The 18,558-nt window shown below is 43.4% G+C and overlaps 4 protein-coding genes across 5 annotated transcripts in view; all 4 read right to left on the bottom strand.

The window, feature by feature from the left end:
• The window catches only part of LOC121861161, a 1,407-nt gene extending 1,192 nt beyond the window's left edge, over window positions 1–215 (bottom strand). Inside the window, exon 1 of the mRNA XM_042358728.1 lies at window positions 130–215. The gene's annotated coding sequence lies outside the window, so the exon portion shown is untranslated. The remainder of the gene's footprint in view (window positions 1–129) is intronic.
• Window positions 216–1,586: 1,371 nt separating this feature from the next.
• On the bottom strand, window positions 1,587–4,708 carry LOC121861160. Its single transcript, XM_042358727.1, has 3 exons — window positions 4,671–4,708; window positions 2,584–2,843; window positions 1,587–2,069 (listed from the first exon to the last, which is right to left on the bottom strand). Exons 2-3 carry the CDS (start codon window positions 2,841–2,843, stop codon window positions 1,808–1,810), a joined length of 522 nt encoding a protein of 173 aa, XP_042214661.1. The 5' UTR covers window positions 4,671–4,708; the 3' UTR covers window positions 1,587–1,807.
• Window positions 4,709–6,025: 1,317 nt separating this feature from the next.
• Window positions 6,026–9,803, bottom strand: LOC121861159. Its single transcript, XM_042358726.1, has 2 exons — window positions 9,339–9,803; window positions 6,026–6,658 (listed from the first exon to the last, which is right to left on the bottom strand). Exons 1-2 carry the CDS (start codon window positions 9,653–9,655, stop codon window positions 6,397–6,399), a joined length of 579 nt encoding a protein of 192 aa, XP_042214660.1. The 5' UTR covers window positions 9,656–9,803; the 3' UTR covers window positions 6,026–6,396.
• A 1,546-nt stretch (window positions 9,804–11,349) lies between these two features.
• LOC121861158 lies at window positions 11,350–12,603 on the bottom strand. 2 transcript variants are annotated; one of them, XR_006087983.1, is made up of 3 exons: window positions 12,345–12,603; window positions 11,817–12,162; window positions 11,350–11,785 (listed from the first exon to the last, which is right to left on the bottom strand). XR_006087983.1 is itself a non-coding variant. In XM_042358725.1 (2 exons), exons 1-2 carry the CDS (start codon window positions 12,590–12,592, stop codon window positions 11,913–11,915), a joined length of 498 nt encoding a protein of 165 aa, XP_042214659.1. In that variant the 5' UTR covers window positions 12,593–12,603; the 3' UTR covers window positions 11,350–11,912. The 2 variants fall into 2 exon arrangements, 1 of the variants encoding a protein (XP_042214659.1); XM_042358725.1 differs by having other exon boundaries at window positions 11,350–12,162.
• Window positions 12,604–18,558: the final 5,955 nt, after the last annotated feature.

Genomic DNA, 18,558 nt, shown 5'->3' with positions numbered 1-18,558 from the left:
CCTAACCTAACCTAACCTAACCTAAGTCTAGTTCACTCATGAATAACTGTACTGCCCTCTAACCCTCATTTCACCACAACCAACCAACCAGCCAACCACCCAACCAACCAGCCAATCAACCAAACTAACCTTGACTCGTTTAGGAAGACTCAGGCGAAGACTCTACTGAAGGCTTCTATATATACACACACATCCCTCTGACTATTCCTCCACCTCACACACAGGAAAAAAACAACACCTACAACATTTACCTCCCTAGGAATTAATACTTTCCTCTCACATCTACGACTAATTACAACCTCTAATTAATTATATCCTATCTTAATTATCCCTCTTAACATGATAGAAGTAATGGATACATGATGGTTAGTTGTGTTTGAAGTATTATCAAAAGGGTTCTTCCTCGTCAAGAATAGGAAGATTTATTTATCATTAACTCGTCTGTGTCTTGATGCTAAATATACACACACGCTGGGAGAGGTTGGGTGCGTGCAAGGCAATCACGGAGGCAGTACTTCTCTTGTGGCCCTGGAGGTAAGACTGTGTGGAGGTTAAGACTGTGTGGAGGTTAAGACTGTGTGGAGGTTAAGACTGTGTGAGATAAGACTGTGTGAGGTAAGACTGTGTGAGGTTAAGATTGTGTGGAGGTTAAGACTGTGTGAGGTTGAGACTGTTTTGAGGTTAAGACTGTGTGGAGGTTAAGACTGTGTGGAGGTTAAGACTGTGTGAGGTAAGACTGTGTGGTGGTTAAGACTGTGTGGAGGTTAAGACTGTGTGAGGTTAAGACTGTGTGGAGGTTAAGACTGTGTGAGGTTAAGACTGTGTGAGGTTAAGACTGTGTGGAGGTTAAGACTGTGTGAGGTTAAGACTGTGTGAGGTTAAGACTGTGTGAGGTAAGACTGTGTGAGGTTAAGACTGTGTGGAGGTTAAGACTGTGTGGAGGTTAAGACTGTGTGAGGTAAGACTGTGTGGAGGTTAAGACTGTGTGGTGGTTAAGACTGTGTGGAGGTTAAGACTGTGTGAGGTAAGACTGTGTGGAGGTTAAGACTGTGTGAGGTTAAGACTGTGTGAGGTTAAGACTGTGTGAGGTAAGACTGTGTGAGGTAAGACTGTGTGAGGTTAAGATTGTGTGGAGGTTAAGACTGTGTGGAGGTTAAGACTGTGTGGAGGTTAGGACTGTGTGGAGGTTAGGCATTATTATTTGGATTATTATTGTAACAGGGAAGGGGCCGACAGCTGGGCCTCCTTCAGGTCACACGTGAGTCATTGTCAGAGCAATCCATAGGGTGAGTTACTTACGGTGGGAAGTGTATCCATTTAATGTGTGTGTCTGAGTCTAGTAACTTCGATATATTGATCAATTAATGTGTCTGTGTTATTCCTCACTTAACGAGTTCTCCCTTATTACATAACATTCCTCAACAGGTGTGTGTGTGTAACATTCCTCAACAGGTGTGTGTGTAACATTCCTCAACAGGTGTGTAGTGTGTCTCAGTAGGTATATATATAGCCTTCCAGCCCAGCCTCACTTAACCTTAGCTTCAGTTCACTCGTCAGGTTTTAATAAGTAATAAAACCACAAGTCATCAATGGTTTATAAATATATATATTGTGTTTATTTACTAACATATATACACGAGGAAGACAGTCCATATAACGTAACTATATAATACATAATAAATTAAATCCTTATTGAGTTTCCGTAATAATAGTTCGAGACGCCAAGTTGCCTATGGTGCCATCTTTTGACCAGGCGAGGACCCAGTGCACGACGTTGAAGGGATCGGAGGAGGCGGTGAAGGTGTTATTACTTGCCGAAACATCCTTGGGTCACGCCGGGAGCTGCACACAGAGCACTGATTGTGACGGTAGTTCCGGCAACATAGGAAGTTGAGGTGAGGGTAAGGGTACTGATGTTAGTAGACCAGATGGTGAGTTTTTTACCATCTCTCTCATTCACTACCTCACGTTCTTGTCGTTCCATCTGGATACCTAGATCTTCGTCGTCGTTTACTTGACTCCCCGACAGAGATAAGGTTCCAGTATTCAAGGAGTCATCAACAAAAATTCTGAAGAAGGTGGAATGGAATTTGAGATTAGTAGATATAATTTAAATCAATAAGGTATTAAATATTTCACTACTCGCATGCCGTAGGTGAGAGAGAGAGAGAGTAAAAACCTAATTTATTCTCACTAACGTTACCTGCCTGATTTACCTACTTTACTTACCATCAATATCAACTATTATTATCTGCAGTTGTAATTTCAGGGTTACCACACTCACTTTGTTGTTGTTTTGGTAATGGCGATGGTAATGGTGTTAATATTTCTTAACACATAACTCACAACACGATCACTAAATTATGTGGAGGGTTGTATGATATGGAATGATATGTGACGTGGAAGGTTATAGTGACGTGGAAGGTTATAGTGACGTGGAAGGTTATGTGGCGAGGGTTATGTGGCGTGGATAATGATGTAGCGTGGATGATTATGTGGCGTGGATGGTTATGTGGCGTGGAATATTATGAAGCATGGATGGTTATGTATACCCCTGACATATAACAACAACAGACAACTTACTGCATATTGTCGATAATCGCCTTCTTCTTGCGGCCAGTACACGGAGTACCAGCGACAGTAGACACACAGGTGGACAGAGCCGTGATGGTGACTGTAGCAAGAGCTTTGGAAGAAGTGGTGGTGTAGAACGCGAAGATCCTATGTTCTCTCTCAGTATCCCCCATCAATCCTACTGATGCTAAGGGCCTGGCTACCTCAGGAACAGCTATCACCGCTGCTAGACCCATCACGCCGGCCAACACCACCACCACCACTTTCATCTGGGTAAAGGTAAAAGTTTCAATACAATATGTTAGTTATATATCATGTTGGCGTATATCATGTTGGCGTATATCATGTTGGCGTATATCATGTTGGCGTATATCATGTCATATATCATGTTGTCGTATATCATGTTGGCGTATATCATGCTGTCGTTTATCATGTTGGCGTATATCATGTTGGCGTATATCATGTTGGCGTATATCATGTTGTCATATATCATGTTGTCGTATATCATGTTGGCGTATATCATGTTGTCGTATATCATGTTGTCGTATATCATGCTCATACCTTCGACTGTGGGGTAGAATGAGACCCCAGACCACAGCCGACTGACCCCAGACCACAGCCGACTGACCCCAGACCCTAGACCACAGCCGACTGACCCCAGACCCTAGACCACAGCCGACTGACCCCAGACCCTAGACCACAGCCGACTGACCCCAGACCCTACTACAGCTGACTGGACTCAGACCAGACCACAGCCGACTGGACCCCAGACCCCAGACCACAGCTGACTGGACCCCAGACCCTAGACCAGCCGACTGACCCCAGACCCTAGACCACAGCCGACTGACCCCATACCCAGGGCCACAGCCGACTGATTCCCCAGACCACAGCTGACTGACCCCAGACCACAGCCGACTGACCCAGACCACAGCCGACTGACCCCTGACCACAGCCGACTGACCCCAGACCACAGCCGACTGACTCTTAGACCCTAGACCACAGCCGACTGACCCCAGACCCTAGACCACAGCCGACTGACCCCAGACCCCAGACCACAGCCGACTGACCCCAGACCCCAGACCACAGCTGACTGACCCTAGACCCCAGACCACAGCCGACTGGACCCTAGACCACAGCCGACTGACCCCAGACCCTAGACCACAGCCGACTGACCCCAGACCCCAGACCCACAGCCGACCCCCAGACCACAGCCGACTGCAGAACGACAGAGCAACAGACGTATATTAACAACATGTTCTGGCCGAGAGAGTTGGTAAAGAGCAGGTGTGTGAGTTACAGGTGTTGAGCAGGTGTGTGTGTGTGAGTTACAGGTATTGAGCAGGTGTGTGTGAGTTACAGGTATTGAGCAGGTGTGTGTGTGTGTGTGTGTGAGTTACAGGTGTTGAGCAGGTGTGTGTGTGTGTGTGAGTTACAGGTGTTGAGCAGGTGTGTGTGTGTGTGTGTGTGTGAGTTACAGGTGGTGAGCAGGTGTGTGTGTGTGAGTGAGCTAAGGTATTGAGCAGGTGTGTGTGTGTGTGTGTGTGAGTTACAGGTGTTGAGCAGGTGTATGTGTGTAAGATACAGGTGTTGAGCAGGTGTGTGTGTGAGTTACAGGTGTTCCTCTGCCCCTTTTACACCTTCCTACTGTACCTCTCTCACAGTATTACGTTACGTTAGGTTACGTTAGGTTACGTTAGGTTACGTTAGGTTACGTTAGGTTACGTTAGGTTACGTTAGGTTAGGATTTTGAACAGCTGTGTAGGTGTTTCTGCAGTGTTGCTACATCAGCGTCTTGTCTTGCTGCTACCTTGCCAAATCTCATTGTGTCGTCCGCAAACTTGACACTGTGACTTGATATATTTTAAATCATGTCGTTTAGGTAGATAGCGGACGGTGAGAGAGAGAGAGAGAGAGAGAGAGAGAGAGAGAGAGAGAGAGAGAGAGAGAGAGAGAGAGAGAGAGAGAGAGAGAGAGACGCCATTATGTTAACCAAGGTGAATGTGTCAGGGGTTAGAGGGTGTCCTGGCCAGTATTCCACCCGCTAAAAATGGCCAACTTATCATCACCACACGACCACCACCACTATCACCACCAACCTTGATACACTGTAGAGAGGAGTGACAGACACACACAAACAAGCAGACAACCAAGCAGAAGACGGTGCTTATATACACTACCCAATGCTTCCTCCTCCACCGAACATCTCACTTGGAGGAGAGAGAGGGGGGGGGAGAGGGAGGGAGATAGGGAGAGAGAGAGAGAGAAGGAGGGAGAGGGAGAGAGAAAGATGAAGGGACTTGCAACTATTTAAAAAACTCCTATGGTAAGTGACTCGCCTATATTTCTACTAAACACTACTATATCAACGTAACCTAACCTAACCTAACCTAACCTAACCCAGGAAGATAATATCGGAAGTATTTTCCTGGTTGTGACGCAAAAAAAAATTGTCGAATTATTTTGGTTTTTCGTTTGACTTTCCTTTTAATATGTGACCCAGTGCTTAGTCCGGGGAGTGAGTGGTGAGGGTGGTGGTGAGAGGTGAGGGTGGTGGTGAGAGGTGAGGGTGGTGGTGAGAGGTGAGGGTGATCAGTGCCGGATTTAGACCTGTGGAGGCCCCCCCTCATTATAACTACCCAAGAGGGTGGGGTTGCGAGTGAAGCGAGCCTAAACATCTGAAATTTGAACACTTCTTTGGAGAATTTTGAAGCCATATGCAGTTATATTGAGGAAATTAGAACATTGAGAAATTTTTTAATAAACTGTATATTTATTGATAGTGTACAAATTTCCAACACACACACATAAGTGGAGTCATTCATGTGGTTTCAAGTCGGTTCATAGGAAAACCAGGTATTCATGAATTTCAAGGAGTAGCTAGCCTAATTTCTATCACGCTTCTTACTGAACATAGTTTTACGTGATGGAATAAATAAACATGAATTTTAAAGAATGAAAATAAAAATAATCCAAATGAATAAACAAATAAATAAAATATTGTAATATGTGGAGGCCCCCAGATTGTGGAGGCCCCTGAGCAGCTGCCCACTTTGCCCACTCCTGAATCCGGCCCTGAGGGTGATAGTGAGAGGTGAGGCTTCATATGGTAGTTTAAGCCACATAATCATGGTAGTTTAGGCCACATAATCATGGTAGTTTAAGCCACATAATCATGGTAATTTAGGCCACATAATCATGGTAGTTTAGGCCACATAATCATGGTAGTTTAGGCCACATAATCATGGTAATTTAGGCCACATAATCATGGTAGTTTAGGCCACATAATCATGGTAGTTTAAGCCACATAATCATGGTAATTTAGGCCACATAATCATGGTAGTTTAGGCCACATAATCATGGTAGTTTAAGCCACATAATCATGGTAGTTTAGGCCACATAATCATGGTAATTTATGGTAGTTAGGTTAAAATGGACCGATTAATACACCGGGTTATATTTTTCATTTTATTAAATAAATAAATAAAAAACAATGGAGCATTATGTACAAGGGAGAATGAGTCCAAACAAACAATGAAACAAACAAATAAACGAAGTGTCTCCGGGCGTGTTCCGTCCTGTGTGTGGCTGGCCCTTGAGGGTGACACTTGAGGTTAACACTTGAGGGTGACACTTGAGGTTAACACTTGAGGTTGATCCTAGAGGTTGGCCCTTGAGGATAACACTTGAGGTTAACACTTGAGGTTGACCCTTAAGGATAACGCTTGAGGTTGACCCTTGAGGTTGACCCTAGAGGCTGGCCCTTAAGGATAACACTTAAGGTTAACACTTAAGGTTGACCCTCAAGACTGAGACTCGGCCCCATTACTTCTTACCAAAACAGCCAGCCGTGACACCCGGAGCACTACAGAGGGCGGAGGCGGTGACGGTGGTACCAGCAAGATAGGAGGTTGAGGTGACAGTCAAGGTGGAGAAATTGGTTGACCAGATGGTGAATTTTCTACCATCTCTATCTTCCACCACTTTCTGGCTCACCTCTGGCTCCTCCTCCCCCTCCTGCGTCTCCTCCAGGAAGTCTTGGCTCCCCGACAGCTCTCCTGGCCAGTGTAGAACGTCTTCCAAGAATCTACGACAAGATAGAGAGAATATTTTTTATTTATTTTAACACCAGGCTTAATAATAACCACCAGAGTCAGTACATGTCCCGTACTTGTCAACAGTGTGTAACAGAGAGTCAGTACATGTCCCGTACTTGTCAACAGTGTGTAACAGAGAGTCAGTACATGTCCCGTACTTGTCAACAGTGTGTAACAGAGAGTCAGTACATGTCCCGTACTTGTCAACAGTGTGTAACAGAGAGTCATTACATGTCCCGTACTTGTCAACAGTGTGTAACAGAGAGTCAGTACATGTCCGTACTTGTCAACAGTGTGTAACAGAGAGTCAGTACATGTCCCGCACTTGTCAACAGTGTGTAACAGAGAGTCAGTACATGTCCCGTACTTGTCAACAGTGTGTAACAGAGAGTCAGTACATGTCCCGTACTTGTCAACAAAGGAAAATGAAAATGAAATTAACCTCCACAAGACACAAAAAACAGTAAGATCCAACAGGTAGACCATTAACAGTAAGAGCCAACAGGTAGACCATTAACAGTAAGATCCAACAGGTGGACCATTAACAGTAAGAGCCAACAGGTAGACCATTAACAGTAAGATCCAACAGGTGGACCATTAACAGTAAGAGCCAACAGGTAGACCATTAACAGTAAGATCCAACAGGTAGACCATTAACAGTAAGAGCCAACAGGTGACCATTAACAGTAAGATCCAACAGGTAGACCATTAACAGTAAGAGCCAACAGGTAGACCATTAACAGTAAGAGCCAACAGGTAGACCATTAACAGTAAGATCCAACAGGTAGACCATTAACAGTAAGATCCAACAGGTAGACCATTAACAGTAAGAGCCAACAGGAGACTAAAAAAGTAAGAGCCAACAGGTAGACCATTAACAGTAAGATCCAACAGGTGGACCATTAACAGTAAGAGCCAACAGGTAGACCATTAACAGTAAGATCCAACAGGTACCATTAACAGAAGAGCCAACAGGTAGACCATTAACAGTAAGATCCAACAGGTAGACCATTAACAGTAAGATCCAACAGGTAGACCATTAACAGTAAGAGCAACAGGTAGACCATTAACAGTAAGAGCCAACAGGTAGACCATTAACAGTAAGATCCAACAGGTGGACCATTAACAGTAAGAGCCAACAGGTAGACCATTAACAGTAAGATCCAACAGGTAGACCATTAACAGTGGAGATCCAACAGGTAGACCATTAACAGTAAGAGCCAACAGGTAGACCATTAACAGTAAGATCCAACAGGTAGACCATTAACAGTAAGATCCAACAGGTAGACCATTAACAGTAAGATCCAACAGGTAGACCATTAACAGTAAGAGCCAACAGGTAGACCATTAACAGTAAGAGCCAACAGGAAACATTAACAGTAAGATCCAACAGGTGGACCATTAACAGTAAGATCCAACAGGTAGACCATTAACAGTAAGATCCACAGGTAGACCATTAACAGTAAGATCCAACAGGTAGACCATTAACAGTAAGATCCAACAGGTAGACCATTAACAGTAAGAGCCAACAGGTACCATTAACAGTAAGAGCCAACAGGTAGACCATTAACAGTAAGATCCAACAGGTAGACCATTAACAGTAAGATCCAACAGGTAGACCATTAACAGTAAGAGCCAACAGGTAGACCATTAACAGTAAGATCCAACAGGTGGACCATTAACAGTAAGATCCAACAGGTAGACCATTAACAGTAAGATCCAACAGGTAGACCATTAACAGTAAGATCCAACAGGTGACCATTAACAGTAAGAGCCAACAGGTAGACCATTAACTGTAAGAGCCAACAGGTGGACCATTAACAGTAAGAGCCAACAGGTAACCATTAACAGTAAGATCCAACAGGTGGACCATTAACAGTAAGAGCCAACAGGTAGACCATTAACAGTAAGAGCCAACAGGTAGACCATTAACAGTAAGATCCAACAGGTAGACCATTAACAGTAAGATCCAACAGGTAGACCATTAACAGTAAGAGCCAACAGGTAGACCATTAACAGTAAGAGCCAACAGGTAGACCATTAACAGTAAGATCCAACAGGTGGACCATTAACAGTAAGATCCAACAGGTAGACCATTAACAGTAAGATCCAACAGGTAGACCATTAACAGTAAGATCCAACAGGTAGACCATTAACAGTAAGAGCCAACAGGTAGACCATTAACAGTAAGATCCAACAGGTGGACCATTAACAGTAAGAGCCAACAGGTAGACCATTAACAGTAAGAGCCAACAGGTACCATTAACAGTAAGAGCCAACAAGTAGACCATTAACAGTAAGAGACCAACAGTAGATAGGACCATTAACAGTAAGAGCCAACAGGTAGACCATTAACAGTAAGATCCAACAGGTGGACCATTAACAGTAAGAGCCAACAGGTGGACCATTAACAGTAAGATCCAACAGGTAGACCATTAACAGTAAGAGCCAACAGGTAGACCATTAACTGTAAGAGCCAACAGGTAGACCATTAACAGTAAGATCCAACAGGTGGACCATTAACAGTAAGAACCAACAGGTAGACCATTAACAGTAAGATCCAACAGGTAGACCATTAACAGTAATTAACCAACAGGTAGACCATTAACAGTAAGATCCAACAGGTAGACCATTAACAGTAATTAACCAACAGGTAGACCATTAACTTACTCCATGTTCTTAAAAGCCGACTTTCTCTTCCTTCCGACACAGGCGGCGGTATCAACACTGAGGCAGGTGGAGAGAGCGGTGATTGTGGTGGTGGCAAGCCGGGTGACAGAGGTTGAAGTGTAGTAAGCGAACACCCGTGATTGTCTGGCTTTCAGGTCGTCATTCACCACAGCATCGCCTCCTTCATCGACTTCAGATTGGGATACGAAATTCTTGTTGTTGTTGTCGTTGTTGTGGTGGTTGGTGTGTTGTTCCGTTGAGGCAATTGCTGCTGCCAGGCCCATTATGACGGTTATCACCACCACCGCGACCTTCATCTGTGTGTGTATATGTGTATGTGTGTTAGTATTAGGATATCAATATACGGGAAGAAATAATAATAATCTCACAAACTCACAACACAAGAGAGGACAGAACATAAATTTCGCGGGTAAAACATTGCTACACAGAACACAATATTGGAACTATAGTTGAAGAGTTATTTTTGTAATTTCATGTATAGACTTTAAAATAACGTTAAGAGCCAGATAGTTGTGGCTCTTGATGGAGGGAGGGAGATGAGGGAGGGGAGAGAGTAATTTATCTGATAGCTATTCAGAGTCCCACAGGTTAAGTGTACTCTGTCAGGGGTCAGGGGTCAGATTTCTATATTTCTATCGTGTTAATATTTACCTAACTTAATTCTCGCCTCTTTACAAGTCTCTATTCGGCCTTACAACACCACTAAATATATCTCTCCCTGTCTATATATTTCACCAACACACACACACTCACACACACACACGCACACACACACGCAGATCAACACCCTCACACTGGCTGTCTCCTTACACCACAACACGGCCGTACAACCACCAACCTTGATGTCCTGAAGTAGTCCATTGAAGGTATCCAGCAAAGGGGTTATATACACATCCCTCACCTCCCCTACCTCCTCTACCTCCCCCTCTAACGGAAGTATGGGTAAAATACACCCCTCCCCCCTCCTCCCCTTTCCCCCCCCCCTATCTCCCCCCTTTTCTTACCCCTCCATTGCCCTGGGTTGAGGAAAATCATCCCCCCCTCCTCTTAACTATATCAACATGGCAGAAACTCACAGAAAGTTCCTCTACGATTTTTAATTATTATTTTTTTTATATATTTTATTGGCGTGTTTGTCGACAATAGAATTCATCAACAGTGGATATATAATTTACGATGTGTGTCATGCATTCGAGGTGGGGTCAACCAACAGCCACGTAGAGAGAAATTGAGGTGAGGTATTTTTTCGAAGACTTTCCTGGTTGGTTGTACCGGAGGGGTGTGTGTCGAGGTGGCCGCTTGGCTGAGTTGAGCCACATAGACAGACAGACTGGTGGGTTGTCCTCCAGTGTGTTGGTGATCTTCTCTGCTACTAGGAGACGACGGAGGCCATGGTGAAGGAATAAGTGTTTAAGGATGGGAGACGTTACAAAGGAGACAAGAGCTAGGAGACCACAGACTATACCTACGAGGCTGAACAAAACAAAACTACATACAGTATCTTTATAATATTTCCCAAAGACTTGCTACATAAGAACTATATATATTTAGCCTATGTATATACTGTATATATATTTACTTGGAAATTCCCGACCACAAAGATTTTATTTATTTATTTATTTATTTATTTATTTATGTGTTCATTTATTTGTTTATTTATTTCTTTATTTATTTATTTTATTAACTTCTTTTTTAGCTGGTCAATGAACTCCGTGTTGACAAATTAACTTACTAAGGAAGGCTTTGGTATAGTCAACAGTCCTGCACAGAGTTACCAAATGAACAATTATAACAACAATGATATTCCCGGTATTATTATTATTATTATTATTATTATTATTATTATTATTTTTTTTTTTTTTATTATTATTATTATTATTATTATTATTACTGTAGGTTACATTAGAAGTTTATTAATCTGTCTTAGCGGCGTCACACACACACTCACATATAACGAGATTTATATGGTCTTATAATTTTAAACAAAGTATTATGGTATTTATTTTATTATTCCCTTATATTATATGTACACACGAGAGAGATACTGAGCTTTACATAACGCATAAAACAACAACAACAAGAACAATACAGTCAGTTCAGTAGTCAAACAGTTAATGAATTTTTGTTGGGTGACAGTCATCTTCGTCTTCTGACTGGTAGAACTTCCTTCATCTGGTCCTCTGACTGGTAGAACTTCCTTCATCTGGTCTTCTGACTGGTAGAACTTCCTTCATCTGGTCTTCTGACTGGTAGAAGTTCCTTCATCTGGTCTTCTGACTGGTAGAACTTCCTTCATCTGGTCCTCTGACTGGTAGAACTTCCTTCATCTGGTCCTCTGACTGGTAGAACTTCTTACATTTGGTCCTCTGACTGGTGAAACTTCCTTCATCTGATCTTCTGTCTGTTAGAACTTCCTTCATCTGGTCCTCTGACCGGTAGAACTTCCTTCATCTGGACACTGACTGGTGATAAAGACACAATTAACTGGAAGATATCGAAGACGTCTACAAAAACCTGGGTGTCATCTGAGGGGGCCAAGCCAAGCCAAGCTATCTACCCTAAGAAGCAGCCAGCAGTGAGCCCCGGGGCGGAACAGAGAGCGGACGCCGTGATAGTGGTTCCTCCCTGGGCGACGGTGCTGGTTATCGTCAGGGTGGTGAAGAAGGACGTCCATATGGTAAAGGCCTTCCCTGTTCTATCCTCACCTGACGAAGTAGAAGATGGATCGTCAGCCTCGTGGTTCTCCTTGTGGCTGCTGTCCAAGTAGGAAGACAGCAGGTCGTTTACTTCATCATCCTTCATACTGGAGGAGGAGGATGGACATTGTAGAGCATTATAGAAGTGTCAAGTATTATAGAACATTATTAAGGAGAACTATAGCACTGTAAACACACAAGAACGTTTTGTGTGTGTGTGTGTGTGTGTGTGTGTGTGTGTGTGTGTGTGTGTGTGTGTGTGTGTTACAAAAAATAAAACAAATCTTACAGTTTAAAGGAATCCCTCTTCCTGCGGCCGAGACAGGGAGTAGCAGAGACAGAGAGACAGGTAGTGAGGGAGGTGACGGTGACGGAGGCGAAGAGGGTGACAGAGGTGCTGCTGACCACCCCAAATAACCTCATCTTCCTCTCGTCGTCATCTGCAGCAGCCACCACCACAGCCAACGACACCACCACCACAGCCAACGACACCACCACCACCACCGCCTTGCCGACTCCCACCATCTGTGACGTCATTTATATATAGTTAGATTTCTCCATTTAATCCGTTATATCGAGGGTTTCCCAGCTGACAGACCCTTGATATAATGGACCCTCAGTCACACATCTGACCGACCCTCGATATAACGAACTTTCACCTCTCTATAATCCGTTATATCGAGGGTTTCACATCTGATAGACCCTCAATATAATGGACCCTCAGTCACACATCTGACCGACCCTCGATATAATGAACTTTCACCTCTCTATAATCCGTTATATCGAGGGTTTCACATCTGATAGACCCTCAATATAATGGACCCTCAGTCACACATCTGACCGACCCTCGATATAATGAACTTTCACCTCTCTATAATCCGTTATATCGAGGGTTTCACATCTGCCATACCCTCGATATAACGAAACTTTCCTCTCCATACTAACACCACTACAACCATCATCACTACACTACCACCATCACCATAATAATAATAATAATAATAATGGTTGCCCCTCGTGTAACGAGGATGGCCGCCCCAAGGACCACCGAGGCGTGAATTTGTTTAAGGTGTAGAAGCTGTCGCCAACACAACAACCACACACTAAGTTAACGAGCTGCATGACCCAGTGTCAAGGAATAGTCCGAGAAGACCGGACAACTCGCCAACTGCACTGGCTAACCATTACCCCGGAACACGATCCGCAAATCGATTAACATCCAGGTCCCCAATTACTGCTGGGTAGACAGAGGCAAATGGCGTAAAGAAACTTGTCCATAGTTTCACCCTGCCCGGGGATCGAACTCGGGTCCGCTCTCTTGCTAGGCGAGGATGCCCACCACTACCACCATCACCATTATTACCGCCACTACCATCACTACCACCATCACATCCAGGGGTCGTCATTCTCAAAGTTCCCTTACGTACAGGTACAAAATCACCCGCCATCTATTATTTTCGTTGTTTTCGCCAATCAGTAACGATCTCTCTCACCCACAAGATAGGAGTATAACTTAACGTAGTCATGTTATAAGGCTCCGTGTTATAAGACTCCGTGCTATTGGACTCCGTGTTATTGGACTCCGTGCTATAAGACTCCGTGCAAAAAAAGGCTTCTTGCTATAAGATTCGGTGTTAAAAGACTCCTTGCTACATGGCTCCGTGTTAAAAGACTCCGTGTTATAAGACTCCAAGATCGCCAGGTCGGGTCGTACCTTGAATAGCGTAATGAGAAAACCTAACACCTGCCCAACCTTTATATATCCTGTACAGCGCCACGAGTTTTCCGACGGTGACCAGGGTATAGCCACGTCGACGCCATTATCTAAGGGGACACTCCTGTGATTATATTTACCTTTATCTTTCTCTATAATAAATATCTAGATGAATATTTATCCCTAAGGTGTAGATATCATATTATATTAGATGTATTTGTTCCATTTTTGGGGGGAGAGGGGGAGGGGAATATTGGAACGACGTGCTTTTAAGGAGGAAAACTTGAACGCTTTTAAAATTAACCCCCAACGTCGCCAGCCATCATTGTCACCCCTTAACCACAAACATCTATGATTAATGACTTTCTTGGTTTATTTCTCTCAACTTTTTTGCTAAACATTATCAATAGAGCCTTAAAGATGTTTGAAAATAATTAAGTTAATAAATAGATACGTGTTATTAAAGATTAATTGTGGTTTTCCTGCAAGCGCTTGTGTACCTAAATCCTGAGTGTTTTCCTGAAGTGGATGTGGTGTCTGCTTGAGCTTATTGGTGTGTTGGTGTTGTGTCTGAGTGGTTGTCTGTCTGGCTGTCTGAGTGTCTGTCTGTTGTATCTGAGTGTCTATCTGTTGTGTCTGCGTGTCTGTCTGTCGTTTCTGAGTGTCTGTCTCTTGAGTCTGTTATATACTAGTAATTAAAATCATATATCCCCTTGAATTCAACTAATTACTTACACATAATCGGTTAATGAATAAAACGTAAATAATTATAAGAACTTTAATGAGAAGAAAACTACATTACAAATATTCTTATAATAAATACATAGCTCCTTAACGCCTCTCTCTGGGGTTGGTTGAGGTGGGCGTGGAACCTGTCATGGGCGTCTCTCTGGGGTTGTGATGGGCGTGAGACTTTTCCGTGGGCGTAGGCGGGGTAGTACATTAAAACGACTCTCTCTTCGCCCATCTGTTGACCGCCAGTAAGGCCTCCTCTAGGAACGACATGGTAGTCATCTGGTCGTGGGCGTGGGCGTAAAGGTCGTCGTGGGCGTGATGGGCCTGGTGTGTGTTGGAGTTGTAGCGACGGCGACGTGTGATGGGCGCCTCTCTCAGGAAGTTGAAGATGATGCCAAGCAGCCAGATCATGCTGAGTGTTAAGACGACTCCGATGAATATGCTGAGCTGCAGGAGAGAGAGAGAGAGAGAGAGAGAGAGAGAGAGAGAGAGAGAGAGAGAGAGAGAGAGTAAATCATTAACCTTGCATATATCAGAATCTTTATTTCTACCTATATCTATATCTACATTAATATCTATATCTACATTAATATCTATATCTACATTAATATCTATATCTACTTTAATATCTATATCTACATTAATATCTATATTTGTATCTACACTTATACTATTAATATCCCTATTCTAATTGATTAAAAAAAACATTAAGTGAAATGATGACAAACGTATACACGATTCTCACCTCCGTATTATCTAACAAATTGCTGTTTTTATCAATCATGGAAATTGTGGTGGTGGTCTCAGGTTCCCTCTTGGTGGTGGTAAAGTCAGCCATTGTGGTGTCAGAATAGGTGCTCCACTCTGATGCCTCTCCGGGAAGGTTTTGTTTCTACTTCAGGTACGTCCTCCTTCTACTGCCTCTCCGGGTAAGGTTGTCCCTCCCTCCAGCTGCTCCGACAACACCGAGTCTGATGTGGGTCACGAGTCAACAGCTTACTGGTGACCTCAGCTGATCTGATACACCACAGGAACGGACTTGGAGGGGGGCGTGTCTCCAGGGAGGCGTACTCTGACCTGACCCTCAAACAGGTCGACCCGTGGCTCAGAATAGCACAACCTGAGATTAATGGTTAAGATAGGTAGAGGGAAGAAGATGGAGGGAGAGAGAGGGAGGTAGAGGTAGGGAGATGAGGGAGAATGATCGAAGGAGAGAAGGAGGGAAGGAGGGAAGGAAGGAGGGATATGAAGGGATTCTAATTTGGGCGTTAATATTAATAAGCCTAAGGACAACTGATAGTGTACCTTAACAGTCTAATTTTATGAAGATATCCACACACACACACACACAGATACTTTCACACACACACACACACACACACACACACACACACACACACACACACACACCCCTCCCACAGGTGGCGGGTGGGGAGAGGAAGGAGAGCTGTCATCGTGGGACAGTCACTGCTCTGTCCTCTGTCTGCTCTCCAGGTCACCGCTAACTCCTGCTCCCCTGCTGCCACGTGAGTACCTGTACCCGTAAATACAGTATATATATTCTTGTATTTTGTATCTGTACTTGTATCTGTGGCTATATTAATATTGTAACTGTATTCTGTATCTGACGACCCGCTTGTATCGCCTCCCTCAGGTGGTGAGATGCGGGGATTTGTCCTGTTCATGGTGGTCGTGGTGCTGTTGCTACTCCTTCTGACCCCCCTGGCCTATGGAGAGCAGGTGCGTGTGTGTGCAGGTGCGTGTGTGTGTGTGTGTGTGTGTGTGTGTGTGTGTGTGTGTGCGACTAACTTGCAGGACCTAACACAATATAACAATCTCTCTCCTCCTCTCCAGGTTCCTGAAGGTGGGTCTTCAAGTGAAGGCGTTTCACCTGGTGCAGCAGGTCATGGGGACACCTTCCTCCTGACGGCGGAGTACCTGAGAGGGCGGCCGCTGTTCCATGATCTCCCGCAGGATAATGAGAGGGTCGGTTTGGTTGTACTGTATATACAGATAATATAGCAGGAAGCTCTCTGTCTGTAGAGAGAGAGAGAGAGAGAGAGAGAGAGAGAGAGAGAGAGAGAGAGAGAGAGAGAGAGAGAGAGAGTGACAAACAAGCATAATAAGACACCATGCTATTGTACTATTCCAGATGATATTAAATATTACATAATATTTCCTTGAGATAAATGTACAGTATATATCAGGTGCCTAAAAGAGAGCTCAGGTTCTCAACTGGCTCAGCCATGTTAATAATGTTATTATTATCCACTCTGTATCTGTGTTTTTCTGGCTAAAAACTGTTTTAATTCAATTCAGAGAATAAGAAAACCAACCAAAATGTAAATTTCATATAGTTTACCCTAAAATTAATTTTTCTATGATTGGATGATATTTCAGGGGTAACATAGCTAAAACAAGTGTTAGTACAGGAAGAAACCGGAACATTATTATTATTATTATTATTATTATTATTATTATTATTATTATTATTATTATTATTATTATTATTATTATTATTATTATTATTATTATTATTATTATTATTATTATTATTATTATTATTACTATTTTTGTAATTATTATTTGTTTTTATTATTATTATTATTATTATTATTATTATTATTATTATTATTATTATTATTATTATTAATAATAATACTATTATTATTATTATTGCCAGGAACATCAGCAAATTACATCCAACATTCTACGACGCAGCGCCTACGTGGGTAGACCAGATGACCACAACATTATTACCAACAACCACACGCTGAGGCACCCAACCGATAGTGACCAATTGACACCAGCACTACACACGCCCAAACTGTCGTCTGCATCATCTCCAAACACGCCCACGGTGCCCTATTCACGATCTAACACCCCCACGATAACATACTCACGACCTAACACGCCCACACCTTTTAGAATTGCAAATACTCCTAGGTTCTCCTCTCCCGGACGATCGAAGTCTCCACATAGCCTTCCCACCAAAATTTACCATAATCGACCTTCCCGACCTCCTCGATCCAGAAACAATAACATCTTCGTCAGGAGTCGACAACCTCTCAAGACCCGTAAGTTCCCTCCTCCGCCCCGTTCTCGCCCTGCATCTGCGTCGGGTTATCCTCTCTCCTGGAGGTACTCGACCTTCCACACACACCCTCAGACAAGTCGCCCTGGACACAAACAAGTACTGTCGGAGGTAAGTGAAGCAAACTCGTACTGTTGTATTGTTTGAGATAATGCCACTTTATCTCTTTCTCTCTTTACTATATCTCACTCTTTCTCTTTCTTTCTCTACACACACACTCTCTCTCTCTCTCTCTCTCTCTCTCACTCTCTTTTTTTCTTTCTTTACACACACACCTCTCTCCTCTTTCTTCCCCCTTTCTCTCATTCTCTTTCTTTCTTTTCGCTTTCTCTCTTCAATTATTTCTATCTTTCTCACTATTTCTCTCTCTCTCTCTCTCTCTCTCTCTCCCACTCTCTTTTTTCCCTCTTTCTTTAAATAAAAACATGGTATAAATTCCTACAACATTTAAGACATTAATAGCAGCTATAAACATGATCAGAAGAATAACAACAATTTATCCCTCTCCCCCTCTCTCCCCTCTCTCCCCCCTCTTCCCCCTCTCTCCCTCCTCCCTCTCCCCCACGTACAGAGACAGTGGATGGTGCCGTCAGTTGTACAGGTGATAGGTGGGGGAGCAGCTGCCATTACTACACTCTACCTGTTTAGTGTAATGGCTGCCACACTCACAGGTGCCTCCCTCCCTTGGTCACTACCCTCGTCAAGGAACCCCCGCGACACACACCACACCTTGGAGACTGAGTTGATGGTGAGTTATAGAGGGTTAAATTATAGTCTTCGAAGGGTTAAATCATAGTTGTCAAAGGGTTAAATTATAGACCACAAAGGGTTGCATCATAGTCCTCAATGGGTTAAATTATAGTCTTCAAAGGGTTAAATCATAGTCCTTAAGGGGTTAATTCAAAGTTCTTAAAGGGTTAAATCATAGTCTTCAAAGGGTTAAATCATAGTTGTCAAAGG

This window comes from Homarus americanus, unplaced genomic scaffold, assembly GCF_018991925.1.
Source record: "Homarus americanus isolate GMGI-L3 unplaced genomic scaffold, GMGI_Hamer_2.0 scaffold52806, whole genome shotgun sequence".
Classification (NCBI taxonomy): domain Eukaryota; kingdom Metazoa; phylum Arthropoda; class Malacostraca; order Decapoda; family Nephropidae; genus Homarus; species Homarus americanus.
This window is presented reverse-complemented; position numbering and strand designations above follow the sequence as displayed.